Source organism: Styela clava, chromosome 4 (genome assembly GCF_964204865.1).
Source record: "Styela clava chromosome 4, kaStyClav1.hap1.2, whole genome shotgun sequence".
In the NCBI taxonomy this organism is placed as follows: Eukaryota; Metazoa; Chordata; class Ascidiacea; order Stolidobranchia; family Styelidae; genus Styela; species Styela clava.
The window spans coordinates 8,452,421-8,471,183 of NC_135253.1; the positions used below are offsets into that span (position 1 = coordinate 8,452,421).

Below are 18,763 nucleotides of genomic sequence, written 5' to 3' on the forward strand. Positions count from 1 at the left end.
CGTGTGCAGTAGACTACCGTACCTACTGTTATCATATTTATACATCTTACACTCGGTGCTTTTTGGTGTGGGTATTCAGTTATTTCTGTATTATTACTCATTCTTTAATTTCAGATTTCTGTATTTTATCATTTTTGCAATGAATAGAAATTCAAGGCACAGACTTAACTAAAAAACATCCTTCTGTTCTTTTGTTCAAACATCCTGGATGTTTTCAATATTACGAATTTTATTCAAATATAGAAAATAGATTTCAAATTAATGTTTGGGCTCAAGACTAAACTTACGGTAATTAGGCCTATGTGAAGTGATTTTAAAAGTCATGCTGCCAATGTTACAAACAATGCCATGGATTTAATAAAACTCTTCAAGCGGCAGAAATCTGTAACGAAAAAAGAGAAAAGTCCTGAACCAAGTGCGGAAGAAAACTCAAATTCAGAGAAAAGTTCCACATCATCTAGTGTAGATAAGCCGTGTGATTTGAACTTAAACTTGAAGGCAACAGACAATAATAGTGGTAAAAGCTGGAGAAAATCTATTCGAAAATCATTTCGTAAAAGAAAACAAACTTTCCAAAGTAATTCATGCGATAACATTCTTCATCAAGGAATGTCAGACAATAATGAAGCAACATCGAAAACAATATTATCTCGTCATTCCAATCGTTGGTCGTATTCTCCCGATCATTCTGGAATTCCTTTAGACCTTGCTGACATGCATGAGACATTGATGTCACGTCGACATACTGAAGGCCAACTTTTAGTTGAAGTTTTACCCGTCAATTCAAACTATCACAATGCGAACAATTCAAGCCATACTTTCAATTCGATGCCTGCAAGTGTTGGAGGATCTAATGAAGTTTATCGCGGTAATATATCCAACCAAAGTGAAGCCAATCACACCAATCGTCACATGAGCACATTCAAGGATCCCATTTCTCCAATATCGCCAGGTAATACTTGTTTTCATTATAGAATCCGGTGTGGTATTTGCTTAGAGGTTATATCAGGCATGATGCGGTGTGGCTTTCTTTATGTTGTTTATGTCTTCCCATAAAACTGTAAAATGGATCACATCGACTGACTTACCAATTGCTTGGGAGTTTTCTATGGAATTGGAAATTGAACGTTATTTATGCAGGATACTTTTAAATTCAGTTATATTATAAATTTGGCATATTATAAATTTTTTTTGTGGGGGAATTATAGCGTACATTAGAAAAGGGGTACATCCTAGATGACAATTACCAGTTAAAATTAATTCCCGCTATCCATCTAAGAATGATTAACTGATGGAGTGAAATCCCATGTCACTACCTTACTCAGGTTGTGATAAATTGGGTAGCCAGTGCTGAATCTAAAAGTTTCTGGTCTTCATAAAATAAAAGTAGCGATCCACATCGCGTTGAATGCTTGTGCATAGCCTCGTTTGGAGTGAAACATGTATATAAGTTTCACATTAAAAATTCTTCAGCACTTTTTATAATTCAGTAGTTCATTCATGCCAATTTCAATGTCAAAAAATCTAGTAAATAAACTGTGAAAATTATTACTCAAAAATTGATAAATCATCAACATGAATTTTGTGAGCGAGGATAAAGAGTAGGCTAGATAGTGGAAAATATAGATATGAATTTTATCAAACATTTTTGAAAGAGGAAATTGAAACTATTGAATATGATAATTGTTTCAACATATTATACAGGAAGCTTTTGGATCTTTATAATTTCCTGATTTATAATGACCCAAGTCATTGCCCTTTGTTGAATAACATGGCTTACACTGTATTTAGCTGTGTGGTACTTGGAAGTTTTTATTGTAAATTGCTCTATTAAATATGTGGTTTAATTAATTTTTTATGTACTGAGAATGAGATATTAATCAGGTTCAGTTTTCAGTGTTTAAAATTCTTTTTCATGATTTTTAGATTCACTCAGCTCAAATTCTGCTGGATATGATAGAAGAAAATTTGGTATGATTTCAAAATTTTTCTTTGAAAATGAACTCAATTGTACGTTTGAAATTGAGTTATGTATATGTAATTTATTTATTGATGGATTGAGGTTTGTGTGCTTCTCTATATTACTAGTATCACAAAGAAATCCTTATTTGTTTTTATATTCATTTCATTAAATATATATTGCCATTTGACAATATTTGATACAATGCAAGTGTACAATTAACAATCCAAAAATTAAAAAAAAATCAGCTTCAAAATTATGCCATTTTTAAAATTTGCTATTTCGATCGAAAAATTGTTCATCATTGCAAAACCATGCTATTTTTTCACATTTTTACATTTTCTAATATTTTTTTTAAATATACTTTGATTTAGAGGTAATTGCAAATTCAATTAAATTTAGAATTGAAATGTACCTGTATTGCAAATTATATTACACCTGAGAGCTTGCTTTGAGACTGATCCAAAATTAAAAAATAAGTTATTTAATTAATAACTTTATTATACTTGCTCTTCTAGATATTCAGCCTCATGCAACCCTTTTTGAACATGAAGCTGAATCTGCGTTTGATCATTTTCATAAAGCAGAGAAGCAAAAACATGAGCCAGAAAATTTTGAATATGAACAGGTATAATAGTCTAAGACTGCTTTGCTTTCTTGTTATGACTTCTCATTTCTCTGCATCATCATTTACATTTAGTAAGTTAACTTGGTTGTACGGATATATGTTTAGGGATTTGATTTTATGTTTCACTGGTCAGTATATAATATTGGAGTAAAAGTCTTGATTTATTTTCTATTTATTACTGAACATTAGACAATTTCAAGTCTGACGATATCTCTGTTTAGATAAATACATCAACTGCTAGTGCTATATATGGTAGTGATTTGTTAATTAACAGCTACAAGTGTGTAAGCTTCAACATAATATGGCTGTAATTGTAAGGTCTTAAAATTCCTACAGTTTACATTTGTGGTCGTTTATTTTTATACCTATGTTTTTAGTACTCGATCCAGATAGAAATGCTTTAGCATATTTTTAGTAATTTCAATCAATATTATTACCACTTAAACCACACCACAAATGTGTACATTGAAACAAAAAAAGATTAAAATTAAAACTTTGAAATCTAAAATTGCGTTGATTCAATAAATAAAATTATAGCTAAATACCAGTATAGCCAAAATATCGAGCACATTCTTCACTATTCTATTACTGTGGTTTAATATTGAGTTGGAATTATATTTAAAATTTTAGAATATGGAAAGTTATTTAAGCTTTAAAATTTGAACATTCTTGAAGAAATGCTGAGAATATTGATATAGGAACAGAAATTTGATTGTCAACACTCTGAATAATATGTTTGCGTATTCGAATTTGACTCAAAATAAATGTTCTATAGTCATTTTCAATAATATAGCAACAACACCAAATTTCCGAATTCAGGTTTTAAACATATCCAAAACAATAATTACACTTTGCAAAAAAATCATCACTTCAAGCAAACGCTGCTTAATTAATAGCTATCCTTTTTGAAAATTAAAGTTTGAAACTATTTTTTAAATAATATTATTGTCAATATTAAACTTCATTCTTAATAGTGAGAAAAATTGGGTAATACCTGATAACATAAAAAAGTGAATTACATTTGAAATGATGTATTATCCATTTTTGGAACTTAAGAGTAAAATCATGACAAATATTACCCTATGTACATCTCAATAATTTTTTAGTAGAAGTTTATATTACCAGCAGCTATGTCATGCTCAATTGCTGATGGTTGATTTATAACAAAGGGAAGTTTTGTCTGTTCTTTTTTATGTCATTCGATGAAGGGTAAAGTTGTGAGCGATACTAGAGCCTAGAGGGCATTTGAGTTCATTGTTCAGTATTGTCAAGTGGTTGGAAAAAACTTGCCTATATATACTAAACACATGATTATCCCAGCAATGTGTTGAGTTGAAGTGATACGTTGTATAATCGTCTATTTTTCAATTTTGAATTTACTTTGAATGTAAATATTGTTTATATCATTTATTGCTTTTCATAATATTCAATGTGAACAGTATTTTAAATGAAATTAATTTAAATTAGCTTGATTTTCTCACTTTATGCCAAGTGATAAGCAAATTGTAATTTGTTTTCATTGTTTTGTTAATACAGGGTGCCCCCCCGAAAAAAATCCTAGGTTATTTGGAACATATTCTATAGAAGTTTTGTGCTAAGCACCCTAGTTTAACGATAATTTGGGTTTTGGGTACAATCATACACAAATAGTAGTAGTTCAAGTGTTAAATAAGTTTTCTTCATTTTCATGTGAGTAATCAAGAAATTCATGGATTCTGTTTTTTTGTCACCCTGAATGAATATCTTTGATGGCCCTATCCTATGGTTGAATATTTTTTAGTTTGCTGCCCTATAATAACAGTGCTGCACTACAAAGTAAAGTCAACCAACTATAAAAACTCACTGAGGCATATCCCAAAAAATTTATGTGATTATTTCGCTACAGAATGTATGAATTATCCACTAAAATTTACTAATATTCCAGTTATTATTAAATTGTGTAGGCTATCATATTCAGAGCATACCCTTTTATGAGATATTCCTTTACTAATGACAAACACCACAATAGTATTTATTAATATTGCAATTCGTATAGTAATTCGGCAGATTTTTTTCAATAGCCTGACATGAAATTATACATTGTTATCCATTTTGTCAGTGTTTGATAATTAATAAAAAAAAAGAGATGTTACCCACAATTTTTTAGTTTATTTAGGCCGATAAGTAGGCTATTCACTATCATTTTTGTTTTTTATGGCTTTCCAAAATGTGACAAATTTATGAAGATGTTATATAACTTAAATATTTGAAATACAATTTTGGCCCGCGAGCGACAAAAGGTTGCCAACCCCTGACTTATGTGATTGTGCAGGATGCTTGGATGAGAGAACTTGAATTTGCAATACCAACATAGTCCAACACTCCATTAGGCAGTTAGGCTATCACTTCAGTTTCATGTTTTAGTTCGAAGGAGTTTTTAAAATACAGCATTGAATGAATTATTGGTTACTGTTCTTATTATTGTGAATTTTAGTGGATGCTATTTAAAGTAATTGCGATCAACATTACTTAATCTCATCTTTTTTCAGGTTGTTCCTAACACAAATGGCGAGATTCCAACATCTGAAGAATATCAATCTCATGAATATACTTATATTGCGGATGATGCGGTAAGTTCTACTATTTCTGATTCGCAGACTGATTTGCAGTCTTCAACTATGAGTCCAGAATGAATGAAATATTTGAATTAATTGTATTTTATATTAGAATTTTGTATAGATTTATATGAAAATTATCATTTTTAGCTATTTATTTCTCACATTATGACAAAAAAGACTGTAAAAAAAAAACAGAATACCAATCAAATCATTACTCATCTTAACTTCCTTGCATTTGCAAAGTCGAACTCATGAATATATATTTTGACTTTTATGTGTTTTTGACTGAACATGACTCAATTCAGAATATTATCCATATTCTATATTAAAAATAATATTTTTGAATGTTCATCATGGAAATAGTAGTATATTCGATTTTGACCTACCCATGATTCCAAGTCATAAACAGAATACGAATGATCTTGCTTGGATTTTGTAACATGCCTATATGTCATTTGATTTATACTCAAATATACAATGAGCTTCATGAAAATTTCCCAGAATTTTTTCTAAAGTTTTCAGTTGTTGATCACGATCTGTAAATGCTTTTGAGTTTTTTGTATCACACGCATGCTCGATCCATACTAAACTATTTTCATTTTCGGGGTGTACAATTTCAACAAAAGAAAATGCTTTGTGTTTAAGCATAAAGAAATCTCTAGAGAATTTGGTCTGAAAATTTTGTGGCGTACCGACCGATACTTTCAGACGATGTCACTTGTATATATACAATTTCTCATTTTTCTCGTTTGTGGAAATATTAATATTGAATTTTGTTTTTGTTTGTTTTTAAAAGCATCTTTGGAAATCTAAGGTAAGAAGAGATGAACAGAATTTCATATCATATAAGATGAATTATTTCGAACTATCCAATCCATTATTTTTTCAAGAAACCAGTTTTTCCTAAAATTAATTTATTATTGAATATAAAGAAATCAATTTGAGATTATATAAAATAAAATATATTTTGTTTCGGGAAATACCATATTTGCCGGCTAATATGCTAATTTCCCCCCAATTTTCTGTGGTTGCCTTATTGGTCAACTTTGCCCATCTTGCTTCCCCTCCCCCCCAAACCCCGTCCCCCCTTAGTTTTCATGAATCAGCAGTATCACACAGTGAATCTGGAATAGCTCTGCTGTGATTATTATATTCGAAGTTGCCACATTTGTCTGTTCATCATGAGCAAAAGCAATTATCGATACCATCATGTATAGTAAATCATAAAAACATGGCGCTATGGCGCATGAATTGTTAACATGAACTAACTGAGAAAATAGGAATAACATAGAATCTATAAAATAGAGCACACATTGGTGCTTAATTAACTGACGAACAGAGAAGTAACCCTATGTTTCTTTCTCATCTTTTTGGGCGGTAATATGAAAAAACCTCCATTTTAGTGCTGAAAATGGGCTCCTGCTCATTAGCTGGAAAATACAGTATGTCGTAGGTTTAGGAATAATCAATCTACAAATTAACAACTGGCAATTCATATTATTTTTGCAGGCTGATGATAACATATCGTGGGGTTCAAATGAATTTTCAAACTCTGAAGACGAGGAAGAAGAAGAAGTATATGATAATGAAATACTGGAAGAAGGTCTCGGCAAAGTTCATAACGAAGAAAAAAATTCATTCTTTTTTAGAAGACATCGCGAGGTAAATTGTAATATGATTATAGCAGGGAAATGTTAACAGTTGACTTCAATTCTGAATGCATGAGGAAATCGAATTGTTATCATGGAAACTTTGGTGTATGTGATAGACTGTCAGGAACACTTTGTTCATTTTGACTTAATTTCACTTAATTCATTTTGAAAATTTCAATTTGATTCCATCATTCATCATCTTTTGTGGTTTTCCACGAGCTCGGAAAATTAAACAACCAATATATTAGTAATTTGATTAACAGAAATTTAAAATTCTGGTTCTTGAATTATGAAAAATAAGGTTTTCTTTTTTTGTTTTAACAGTCGGGTAAAGATATAACAGCTGGAGTTAGGAAGTTGAAATTTCTCCAAAGAAAAAGTGCATTGACAAAAAAAGTTTCTAGAGGTTTGATTTGAATTTAATTTCCCAAGATGGTTGGGAAGTGCGATTTTGAGAGTGCAAATTGTACGAAGAATAATAATATTATTAAATGATATAAAACATATTTAATCCAAAAATTTTGTCCACCTAGACTGGCGGGCCATGTGGGTAGAACGTAAAAAGTTACATTTCATGTACAATACTTACAAATAGTTACAAAAGCAAAAGTGGAAAACAATAATGCTTGTGACGGAACTAAATTTAATCGCAATCTCAACAAATTCCCTGAGTTATTTTTAGCTAAAACATCAAAATTTGGTTTCAGTTAGGTTGTCGCAGCATCAGGTGGGCCAGATTGAATTACCCAACAGGCCGTAGTTTGCCCACGTCAGCTATAGCCTTTAAGCAAAGCATTGCACATTTCTGATATAAAAATTCGTTTTCAAGAAATATATATTTTCTATACCTAATTTGCGTTCCAATATCTACGTTTTATTCGTTTCTTTGTTTTAGAAGAGGAACTGAACACATTTATCGACGTTAAACTTTCTAAAGATCGACATCCAGGACCGCATTTACGGCCCGCACCAGAACATCTATTGCCATATCAAAGTCGACGACGAAACATTGTTGAAACAATCATAAACAGCGAATGTTCATACATTGACTCGTTAGAACGACTCGAAATAAATTACAAGTAAGAATAATTGATCAGTTTGATAGTTTTTTTCACTGAAGATGAAATTAAGTAAGTTCCATTTGTTGTCATTTATTCTATCATGTCAGGGGTCGGGAACCTTTTTGGGCAAGAGAGTCATGAAAGGTACCGGTACATATTTTCAATTGCTTTTCCGGTGCGAGCCATATAACGTTTTTCATCACCTAATCATGTCTTGAATTTTTACTCAAAAGTCAACACATAAAATGTCGATACTGTATACAATTAGGGTTACTTCTGGTGCTGCATGTTGTCGCTGAGGGCCTTGAACGACTGCTCACATGCAACACAAGTTGAAAGCCGCAATACTCATGACCTTTCTTTCTTTTGGGCATTTTGGGCATCTACTCAGTGCTTTAAAAATTAGCTTTGCTGGTCCATTCTGAATATTACAAATAATCAGTACGAACAGACGAAATATTTTTATTTGTTTATTGCTCCGCGACTCAATTGCTTCGTGATATCACAAACGATGGCATGAGTGGTTCAGCTTCTGCGCTTTTTTATACATTTATATCAATTTTCTGAAATTAAAGCATGACCATAAGTGTTTTCAGGAAACATAAGGTGAACCCAAAAACTGAACCCAGGTCATCCAGGAACATAATCCAGAGAGAACATAACTTTTTTGCAAAATGTCATTGCTGAAACTTTTGGGTACAAATTACAATCATATAAAAACAATAAATTAAATAATACTAATGTAAGAGATTGTGTTTTCATACATCTGAGACTAGACTAATCTGTAAGGTGATTAAAAATTACCGTATATATAATATATCAATGTAGTTAAAGGTGACAAAATTCCTCTCAAATTTCTACAGGAAAGCTCTACTTGATGCAAAACCAGTTATTATTAGTTCCGATCACATCGAAAAAATATTTTATAAAATTGCCGATATATTACAATCTCATCAATTGTTTCAAATCGCTCTTGCCGCAGCTGTCAATAATTGGGACGATCACGAAACTATCGGTGACACATTTGTAGCTTCGGTAAGTTATTTATTAATTTGGAAAAAAATTTAATTTCACTATTTTACAGTATGATATATAATACGTTCCATTTTCCAATATTGTAAAATTTTACCATGTACATGTGGTAAGAATTTTAATTTTGATACAAAAGCATTTTTAGTAATAAAATAATACAGTGATATTACTGTAAAACCAGAGCAACTCAGGTGACATTTTTTAAACAATGGACTTTTCAGATTTTCTGTCATTATGGTCCAGGGACTTACTTTTACCTGTGTTTCAAAGATATTGGGTTTTGCTGTTAAGATCTTAGTATGTTTTTTTAGGCCAGATGTGAAAATTACAAAAATGTGATTTTCTCAAAACCTCAAAATGGGACATAAGCTAATTTAGTTCTATTGTGGCGATGTAGCGCACTGTTCTTTGTTATGTTTTCCACAGATATAATTCCTGTGGTCAGAATATAAATAATTTAAATCTGAATCACTTATGCTAATTCTAACTATATATCCATCTGTGTTTCAGTTTTCCAAGTCAATGGTCCTCGAATGCTATAGTAGTTACATCAATAATTTCACATCTGCGATGGAACTTGTTCGGAAAACTTGTAAACAAAAACCACAATTTCTAGCGTTTCTTCGAGAAAGACAAAACGAAAGTCAAAATCGTCTGAATCTTTATGGATTGATGTTAAAACCAGTGCAAAGATTTCCACAATTCATTATGCTCGTGCAAGTATGGGAGAAATATTTCGCAACTGAATAGTTTTTACACCAATTATATAATGTTTTGTGCTATCTTTTGCTGTGTTTGCTGTGTAAGATGATAAAACTATTTTTATACCACATTAATTTAAGTCTACGTCAATATCAGATGAACCCTTGTTATAAAGTTTTGAATATTCCAATAGTTCCATGCTTTAATACCAATATACACTAAATTAGAAGACCACATTAATTAAGATGACTGTTTATTCTATAATAATTAATATTGGAATTAAAAAATGTTACAAAAAATTGACTTTATTAAAAAACTTCATTCTGCATTTGGCAGGGCGAGATAGTGAACTTTTATAGTGCTGGAATAACAAATGTTTTGAGCTCTTTATCCCATGCCAATGCCGCGATAATCTAAAAATTTTTTCAAAATTTATTTGAGAATTTGTTTAGGATGATCAAAAATTTGACTCTTCTATTATTCATTCTTTGTCAACGATTTCAATTTTAGGATTTGTTAAAAAACACTCCAAATGATCATGCAGATCGTTTACCTTTACAACTCGCTCTCACTGAGTTAGAAACTCTAGCTGAAAATCTTAATCAACGACGAGCGGATGACGAGGAACAATCTGAGATGATTCAGTTACTTGAATCGAGTAATATCAAACTTATGTCTAACCATACAAGGGATGGACGTACAAGAAGATTATTGAAACAAGGTTGGTCAATGAGGTTTTTCATTAGTTTTTGTGGATTCACTATTTTGCAATATCTAGAGAACATAGCATGAATAAAATACATAGTTTAAGACAGTGGTTCTCAAACTTTTTAAGCCTTTTTTGTAATTGGCAAGTATTGCGCCCCACCTCAAAAATAACTACCGGTTGCTAACAATAAGCTACAAATAACAGTAAGTAAGGCGAAAGTATATTTTATTCAAAAAAACATGTTGAAAATACTTGGATGCAATGTGAATAATGAAATAAATGAAAAGTTTTGACATATTAATATCCATAATTATTGGGGAAACTTCAAATCTAACAAATATTTTTTTTTTAATTAACTTCATCTACATGCCTCCTCAAAAATTGTCTACGCCTCACCGTTTGAGGACTATTTTAAGATAATTGGAAAATGGTTAATTGTTTGCCAAATGTGTGCCAACGTTGAAAAATATTGAGCCTTGTAGGACTCTTGGGCCATTCCAAGCAAAAGTTAAATTCCATCAATTTTTTAAAGTGTAGTGAAAGTAATTTTTTTTTATTTTTGATATCAAAAGACATTGGAATTTTATTGGACTGCATTCATTTCATCGAACAATTTAAAATTTCACCCAGGTTTTTGATGGTTTATAAAAAATGGCCTGAAATGTAGAAATTTTGGTGTAATTGAATATTTTGTGATGATTCCTGACACAAAGTGTTTGATTGTGTGGTACAGTTATTTCATATGGAATTGACACACTGGATTTAAATTAATAAAGTTTAAATGTTTGCAGTGCTGTAGGACATTTTTTCACCCATTTAACGATTTATTACCAGAATTTTAAGAGATGATAGAGGCCGCTATTCCGAAGTGGAAAAATGTCCTGTAGTGTCACGTCCTGTAGTGTCACATACAATATGCACATTATTGGCATGGATTTACAGTGTTACATTAAGTAACTTGAGCAACACATAGAGAGGGTAGTTCAGCTACTGCACCAGAAAATATTATGGTCTCCTACTGTACCATCGCAAAAATTTACAGCACAACACAACGTACTGTTAGTGCATGGTGGATTTGCCGTCCTGTAGTGTCAGGCTATATTTTTCTATATTTTTTTTATCTACTAAGTAAGGTTGGGTGTAACTTTTGTGCAATTTTTTACATATTCAATAAAGCAACTGATTGGACAATGAAACAAAACATGTAGCTGAAAATGTGAAAATATATTAAATTTAAAAACATGCAAAATTTCTGGAATTGTCCTGTAGTGTCACTTGGAATAGCCCTCTTATAGTAGCCTACATTTGGGAAAATTAATGTAAAGACCTTCTAGCATCTTTCCACCCTTCAGTACTGAAAATTTTGAATGCATTTGTTCTTAAAAATGGTGATATTTTTGACAACAACATTCCCATTGAATAACAATTTAGCAAAACTAATGGATAGTTATTTGCCTGACAATAGCTCAAAATACTATAAACACATACTCAATATTCGAGAATTTCCATCAGGCAACGGTATTTTTTCTAGATATTCCCCCTTCAATAGTGTTGACATTAAAATTTATCATGTCGCCTACATTTCGTAGTATTTCTAAATAATGTCCTTGTAACAATAGCTGTTCTAATTATGATGACTCTTAAAATCTCACTGGTTGCGTATTATGCAGTAATTTTTGCCTGTATGAGCGCTCTTGTGAGTGTGTCATCTTTACTTTTAAGCAATTCCAAATTACGGTACATATAATGTATTCTTTAATAGTATTCGTATATAAATTTCTATCTTATGCTTTTTGTATATAGGTTTTGTTCGAGAACAAACATTTGCTGATGATGGTACAATCGAAAAAGATCGTGAATGTTTACTTGTATTGACCAATGATATGTTACTCAGTTGCAATTGTACAAACAGGTAAGTTTATGATGGAAAGACGGAAGCTTGCTCATTTTAAATTTTTTGATGTTGTATTAAAATTTGTCTAATGTTATGGAATATGGACTCCAATAAATGCATCTAATTTAACGATCATGATGATGAAAATTCACATCAGATTATTTTCAAGTGTAAAAGAAAAATGTGACTTATATCCTTTTATAGGAGGATATATCACTTATCCCAAAACTGAAACAGACTAGGAGTTACGCTGCTATAATGTAAATGAAACTTTTTTAAAATAAAACTAAAATTTTTAATTATCATGGTCAGAAAGAAACAGAATTCAGAAGTGTTATTCTCAAAAACATATTTCATAAATTAAGATTAATCAATCAGATCAAGTTGTTTTTAGATGAAATTTCATATTGTAGTTGATCCCTTCTTAAATATCAAGTTTATGAAAAATGTACTTAGCATCCTCAATGCAGGGAGCATGAAAAAATTGAATCCAATTTTATAGATAATTTGCTAAAAGCAATGTCACATGCACTCACACAGAAGTACAGTAATGCCAAGAGAATGAAGAGATACTTAGAACTACTGGTATATGGATTCATTGTGGTGCATTACATGCTAGTAAATACTGATAGCAGTTAAAATCATTACTATCAGGAAACAATTATATGAGGTATTGAATCCCACATAGCTGAAAATACTTCATTCATGAATTATTATAATTTTTTTGTCATTTTTCCATCTCAGAAGACAACAGCCAAGGACACCGATATCCACGTTTCGAGATTTATACAAATTAAAATGGTGTGCAACATTAGATATATTATCAGTCCTTGATGGTCATTGCTCTTCAACAGCCATCGAATATAATAAAATGCAAACGGATATGGCCACTCTTCAATCTATATGTAAGTTAATTTTGAACTTTTTTTCCAGTATGTATTTTTTTAAAGCCGGGTACATGAGAAATTTTCGACTGGAGTTTTCACACCAAATAAATCGTTTTACTTACTTTCATTTCTAAGTAATCCATCAATTTAAAAATTTGAAAATGTATTTGCCATGAAGAAATTTAACTGTCAAGATTCCATTTCACACCTTTTTTAACTATGGGAATTGAATTATAATTGTAAAAATTACTGTTTTACCCAACTTCGGTGTATGTCATAGATCAGGGGTCAGCAGCCTTTTGTCGCTTGTGGGCCAAAATTAAGGGTTTCAAGTCATTGGCGGGCCGCACATAATTTTAGAAAGTTGGATAGCGAACGAATGATACTTTTTATCATAAAAATCAAGCAGTGGTACATCTCTTGCATAGAATATAGATTTATTTCCTCATTGCTTTGCATCTCAAAAAATTCCATTTAAATATTTTCGATGCCATTTGAACCCTTTGCACTTAGCATCAACTTTTCTGCGTTCTATAGCCATATGTCTATTTATAATTAAATTATAGGCTCATTAAACGAGTAATTGTGAATTTTAGACTTAGATTATATTATAATTTAGTCTACACGTGTCTCACAATAAATTCTGTTACGTAAAGAATATAATCATCAAAATAGGTGTTTTGTTACTATATTCAGTGAATCGGATTCGGCCCGCGGGTCGTAGGTTGCCGACCGCTATCATAGATTGTATCCAGTTTGTTTTACCTTGATTTTTTCATGAGCGCGTCCTTACTCTGCTCATTTGGATTTTGTTACCTCAGTAATAAAGAAATTGAGAGTATACAATTCATGTTAAAATTATAAGAGAATCAAAGGGAGTTGTTTTAGGGCAAATGCTTTCTTGATCAGAATCTTACAATATCATACCTTATGACAGGTATGATGATTGAAGAACTAAATTTTCCTCACCAGGGATTGTCAGTTCAACAGATCGAGCCTTGTATCAATTCTCTGGAAGCAAGAATGAAGCAAGCAGAATTTGATAATAATAATTCAAGTGACATATCATTTTCTGTACATTTTCCACAAAAGTAAGCATCGCTCTGTGAATTAATTATCTATCATTTCATGGATTGATTCGAAATGCTTTGTCAATCAGCACACCATGTTGGTGAACCCAAAAAGTTCCTTCTAAAAATATTAATGTTGGTCTTGGTACATGAGGTCTGAAATTTGTAATTGCCAAGTTAGACTGTAACAGCTAGCAGGTCAGGTAAACGTGGGTCTAAAAAGCGTTTCAAGCTACAAAACATATTAATGTGGCCAATTGAAATCCTTTTTTTTTACATTTCAAAATGGGGGGCTTTCAACCTGCAAACCCCCTTCCTTGGTCCCTGCCCATGCTACAGATATTGCAGCTTTATAATCCAGAGTTGGGAAAACTCTCTAGTGCGAGGGTTCTCAAACTTTTGGTGTCGCGGAGCCCTTGAAATTGTTGACTATTATTCACGGAGCCCCGAAATAAATGTTAAAATTGTTACTTTCTGATTAATATTCCTGAGCAAGTTTACAAAGTACTTTACTCAATTTAAATGCTGAACCTTTTTTGATAGGGTTAATACAAGTTATAAATAAATCTAAATTTCAAACATAAATTATATATACTAAAGCTGTAAATTTGACACTTGACAAACATACTAATAAATTAGGGGTCGAATCTTCTCCCTTTTGACATTTTTGGAAGACCCAAAATGCCGCTAATAATGTGCGCGATTGCATTTTGTTACAATCGCCGATTTTTTTCCTCAGCATGGCGGCGTGTTTTTGAACCTACATCTTTACGCCGTTGTTTATTCTCCCTAAATCAAAAATTTCCCTCGGCATATACATGTATTGTTACACAATGACGATGTTAATTGCTTTTTTGTTCTCGTGGGGAATTATGAGTTCAAAGTGAAAAATATGTTACCATTTTATAGTCATCGGCGACGAACTGCTAAAAATAATAATTAATGAAGAGGTAGATCCGCAACTCAAATTTCTTGATTGAAAAGCGGCATTTTAAAATATTAAAACTTAAAATGGAAGTCACACGTTTGGTTTCAGCAGACTCACCGTAGATTGAAAACGCTTTTATAGACATTGTAAATCACAAAATTTGCTGTTATGTTAGATTTTCATCGTGGTAACTGCAAAATCGAAACACAGTCAATTGTGCGTGCGATGTATTTTTTTTCTTCCCATTTTGAAACTGCCGACGGAACCGCACGCAATCAATTGTGCGCGCGATCCGCGATGTACCATTTCATTCTAAAACTACCGATGGAGCCGAATGCAATAAGATAGATTTCAATTGTTCGTATTTTGCCCAGACATTGTGATTTTTTAAACGGCGATATCTTGCTTAAATATTATCTCAAAAGCGAAAGAACAAATCAAGTTTGACAAACCCCAAGATCGCAAAAATACGACTCCAATTTATTTATAGTTGGCAGTTTATCACATATTTTATGTTATTTTAAAATACTATTCTTTCATTTTAGTAATCCTAATAGTAATTTCGAATCAAAGGTGAGTAAAGATGAACACAATTACATTATAACGACGAGACACTTTAAATGCTGGCATCGGTCATGGATTGAATATTTTACGCAACAGAAATCCCGTTATCCGTTTTTTAATCGCGAATGTTGCGCGGAAATTTTTGATTCTAATTTTGAACCACCTCCCTCTTAAGAATCCTGGCTGCGCTCCTGCTTATAAATAATGTCATTTTTAAATCCCGCCTCTGTGCCATATTTCGAGGCTATATTGTTGTCAGATTTTATCAAAGCTGTTATTGCTTCTTTGAACAGTTACAAAATTAGTCAGTATTTTGGAAAGTAATCGAATAGCTCGCGGAGCCCCTAGGTTTCTCTCGCGGAGCCCTGGGGCTCTAGTGCATAGGTTCTCAAAGTGCTCCGTACGGAGCCCCAGGGCTCCGCGAGAGAAACCCAGGGGCTCCGCGAGCTATTCGATTACTCTTCAAAATACTGACTCAAAATTTTGTAACTGTTCAAAGAAGCAATAACAGCTTTGATAACATCTGACAACAATATAGCCTCGAAATATCGTAAAGGGCCGGAATTAAAAAATGACATTATTTATGAGCAGTAGCGCAGCCAGGATTCTTAAGAGGGAGGTGGTTCAAAATTGGAATCGGAAATTTCCGCGCAACATTTTTCGCGATTAAAAAAACGGATAACGAGATTTCTGTTGCGTAAAATATTCAATCCAAGACCGATGGAGCATTTGACGTGTCTCGTCGGTATAATGTAGTTGTGCTCATCGTTACTCACGTTTGATTCGAGATTACTATTAGGATTACTAAAATGAAAGAATACTATTCTAAAATAACATAAAATATGTGATAAACTGCCAACTTCAAATAAATTGGTGTCGTATTTTTGCGATCTTGGGATTTGTCAAACTTGATTTGTTCTTTCGCACTTGAGATTATTTTTAAGCAAGATATCGCTGTTTAAAAAATCACAATGTCTGGGGAAAATACGAACAATTGAAAAATATTTTATTGCATTCAGCTCCGTCGGTAGTTTCAGAATGAAAAAAGGTACATCGCGGATCGCGCGCGGCTGCGTCGGTAGTTTCAGAATGAAAAAAAAAGGTAAATCGCGCGCACAATTGACTGTGTTTCGATTTCGCAGCTACTACGATGAAAACCTAACATAACACCAAATTTTGTGATTTACAATGTCTATAGAAGCGTTTTCAATCTGAGGTGAGTCTGCTGAAACCAAAGTGTGATCTTCCATTTTAAGTTTCAGTTTAAATATTTTAGAATGCCGCTTTTCAATCAAGAAATTTGAGTTGTGGATTTACCTTTTTTTTGATTATTATTTTTAGCATTTCGTCGCCGATGACTATAATATAACATGTTTTTCACATTGAACTCATAATTCCCCACGAGAACAAAAAAGCAATTAACGTCGTCATTGTGTAACAATACATGTATATGCCGAGGGAAATTTTTGATTTAGGGAGAATAAACAGCGGCGTAAAGATGTTTAAAACACGCCATGCTGACGGAAAAAATCGGCGATTGTAACAAAATGAAATAGCGCACGTTACTAACGGCCTTTTAATTAAGTCTTCCAAAAATGTCAAAAAAGAAAAGATTCGATCCCTAATTTATTAATATGTTCGTCAAGTGTCAAATTTACAGCTTTAGTATAAAATTTAGATTTATTTATGACTTGTGTTAACCCTATTAAAAAAGGTTCAGCATTTAGAATAAATAAAGTACTTTTAACTTGCTCGGGAATAATAATCTGAAAGTAACAATTTTAAAATTTATTTTGGGGCTCCGCGAATAATATTCAACCTTTCAAGGGCTCCGCAACACCAAAAGTTTGAGAACCCCTGCTCTAGTGGACTAAGTCTAAGCAATCAAAATTCTTCCTATCAAAAATCTTTGAGGAATTTTAAATGTAAAAATTTTCATTAATATTTATAACGAAATAATATGTGATATGTCTTTTTTAATGACAGATCTGGTGATTTTAAACGAACGTTAGTTATGAGTGACAGTCAACATTGCAATGAATGGTTGGAAAGTATCATCAATGCCAAACTTGCCAATGGTTAGTATTATTTTGTTGTTCCGTTTCATCAAGTAAAACATAATTTAGCTGATATTCTTAGTAAATTTTCTCTTTCTTCTCCCCCTGGATAAATTCTATCTTATACATGAAGTTACAGGTAACGGAACACCAGTTATGTTGATCAGCCTACAGTATAGCATTTTTCATTCTCTGATTAGCTTAAAACCTACTCAATGAGGCTATATGACTCATTATCTTTAATTTATAGAGATAATTCTTCTATTCTAGATTCAAAAAATCTTCACTGCTGGTTCAGTGCTGATGGATCAGATAGTGAATATTTATGGAAACCTCCTTTATTCCTTGAATCAGTGAAATGTCAGGATTCACATAAGGCACTGCAGGTATTCATACTCCACATTCCATACCTTAGCAAGGTTATAAAATGAAATGAAGTGATTTAACCATTACCATTCATATATAATGAATTATGTGTTGCACACGGAAGTATGGAACAGATAGTTCCAGAACAGAACCTGGATAGTTATCGAGCATCGTCTGTTGGTATAGATGCTGAGCCCAGCAGCACCTTGTGTGTATATAAACTTTCTTCTTGATTTTCTTCCATTCTTTTTATGTGTCTGGTGCTTTTTAGTTGATTTTCGTTATTTTCTAGAATGTCTTCAACGGGGTCCAAACTTGGCAGTTGGTATAGGTGCCGAGCCCAGCAGCATCTCGGGTGTATATAAAAAAAATTTTCTTGATCTACTTCCAATTTTCTATATGTTTGGTGCCTTTTAGTTGATTTTTGTTATTTTGCGAACTGTCTTCAGCGGGGTCCCAACTCGCTCTGCTTTAAGCTTGTCGACTACCAACCTGTCTTGTATTCTTATATCACATCATCTGTTTTTTATACATAAGGATTTACAAAAATATTGTTCCTTGACTTATATTTTCATTTCTGGCTAGTAATGTGTGGCCCCTGAATTTACTATGAATTCTTTGACGATCTTCATTGGTAGTCATTGTTTCAGAATTAT

The 18,763-nt window shown here is 32.2% G+C and overlaps 1 protein-coding gene across 1 annotated transcript in view; it reads left to right on the forward strand.

Moving 5' to 3' along the window:
- Positions 1-210: 210 nt before the first annotated feature.
- The window catches only part of LOC120325705 (rho guanine nucleotide exchange factor 10-like protein), a 28,948-nt gene continuing 10,395 nt past the window's right edge, over positions 211-18,763 (forward strand). Inside the window, exons 1-15 of the mRNA XM_039391815.2 lie at positions 211-952; positions 1,927-1,971; positions 2,479-2,588; positions 5,117-5,197; positions 6,695-6,847; positions 7,162-7,243; positions 7,733-7,916; positions 8,762-8,933; positions 9,441-9,650; positions 10,143-10,353; positions 12,145-12,253; positions 12,980-13,140; positions 14,060-14,213; positions 17,671-17,762; positions 18,012-18,127. Of these exons, the coding sequence (XP_039247749.2) occupies positions 349-952; positions 1,927-1,971; positions 2,479-2,588; positions 5,117-5,197; positions 6,695-6,847; positions 7,162-7,243; positions 7,733-7,916; positions 8,762-8,933; positions 9,441-9,650; positions 10,143-10,353; positions 12,145-12,253; positions 12,980-13,140; positions 14,060-14,213; positions 17,671-17,762; positions 18,012-18,127 (2,484 nt within the window). The 5' untranslated portion in view covers positions 211-348. The remainder of the gene's footprint in view (positions 953-1,926; positions 1,972-2,478; positions 2,589-5,116; positions 5,198-6,694; positions 6,848-7,161; positions 7,244-7,732; positions 7,917-8,761; positions 8,934-9,440; positions 9,651-10,142; positions 10,354-12,144; positions 12,254-12,979; positions 13,141-14,059; positions 14,214-17,670; positions 17,763-18,011; positions 18,128-18,763) is intronic.